General features: G+C 46.2%; 1 protein-coding gene across 1 annotated transcript in view; it reads left to right on the top strand.

Annotated features, from left to right (window-relative positions):
• METRN (meteorin, glial cell differentiation regulator) overlaps nucleotides 1-911 on the top strand; it is a 15,350-nt gene extending 14,439 nt beyond the window's left edge. Inside the window, exon 4 of the mRNA XM_029284739.1 lies at nucleotides 595-911. Within this exon, the coding sequence (XP_029140572.1) occupies nucleotides 595-911 (317 nt within the window). The remainder of the gene's footprint in view (nucleotides 1-594) is intronic.
• The last annotated feature ends 345 nt before the right edge of the window (nucleotides 912-1,256 follow it).

Here is a 1,256-nt window from a genome sequence, read left to right as displayed (position 1 = left end):
GCAGGACTGGCCTAGGGCAACTTTTAGAGGGGTTTTAATTATATTTTAAATTTGACAAATATTTAAATATTCCTTTTAATTAATTTTAAACTTGTATTGTTATATATGTATTTTAATTTGATTGTCAGCCGCCCTGAGTCCTACGGGAGAAGGGCGGGATATAAATCCAAATATAAATAAATAAATAAATAAATAAATTACTCTTTTAACTCTTGAGCTTATGTCCAGCAATTCTTGTGAACTTAGCCATTGTGGCTTGGAAAACATGGCTCATGGTTTAGGGCACTAGTTTTCAAATTCCAACCAGGAATTCTGGGAGATGAAGTCCATACCTCTTAAAGTGGCCAAGTTTGAAAAACACCAGTTTAGAGAGTGGCGTGAACCGATGCCAGTGGGGATACATTCAGTAAACTCTGATCAAGGCTCGCCATAGCTTAGCCTTTAAGCCTGGAATCACCTGGACCTGATCTGCTATTCTGTTTCCTGGGTTACTGCTTGAAATGACCTTATAAAAGGGTGGGGGGGATTGAATCATTGTTGAATCTCCTTTATGAGCACTTTCCCTTCTGCCTCCCCCCTCAACCTTTCTTGCAGTTATCCGTGGCAACATCAAGGCCGTCTCCAATGACAGGGAAGCCCAAGAATCGATCATCGGCGTGAGTGCCACTCGGATCCACCGGCAGAAGTTCGCTCTGTTTCAACCGCTTGGCAAATCTGGAAAATCCACAGGCAGCATCCACACCCTGCTACGATGTGGGGTGAGGCCCGGTCCGGGCAGTTTTTTATTCACTGGGTGGATGCACTTTGCTGAGGCCTGGCTCACCTGCGCTCCCCGGTACAAAGACTTCATCCGCATTTACGAGGAGGCGCGGCAGGCTCACGAGAACCCCTGTGAGGTCTCGTTGGACTGACTTGAGATGAGAAGAGATCAAGAAGAAGGGAAGCCTCTGGGGCAGTGATCAAGCCAGAAGCAGCCACCCTCGTGGTGGCAACAGAAGGAGAACCTTGTCCTTAGACACAAGGAAGAACAAGCTCTTTCCTTCCTCCAGGTGATCAAATGGATCTACCAGCCCATAACTCTTTTCCTGGTTGTCTGCAAATGAGTTGTCTTGGCCAAGTCCAAGCAGAGCCTCATGAGATGTTCTCTGATCATGTTGAGGATCATCACGAAGCAGGCAAAAGGTTTCAGAACTTACCACACATGGGAATGAGGTGGGACTTGGGGTTTTGGTCTTTGAGTTTTCCACCACCCATGA

The sequence above is a fragment of the Protobothrops mucrosquamatus genome, unplaced genomic scaffold, assembly GCF_001527695.2.
Source record: "Protobothrops mucrosquamatus isolate PMUCROS unplaced genomic scaffold, P.Mucros_1.0 scaffold880, whole genome shotgun sequence".
NCBI classification, from domain to species: domain Eukaryota; kingdom Metazoa; phylum Chordata; class Lepidosauria; order Squamata; family Viperidae; genus Protobothrops; species Protobothrops mucrosquamatus.
Note: the sequence above shows the minus strand (reverse complement) of the source record. Positions and strands in the feature narration are given on the sequence as shown.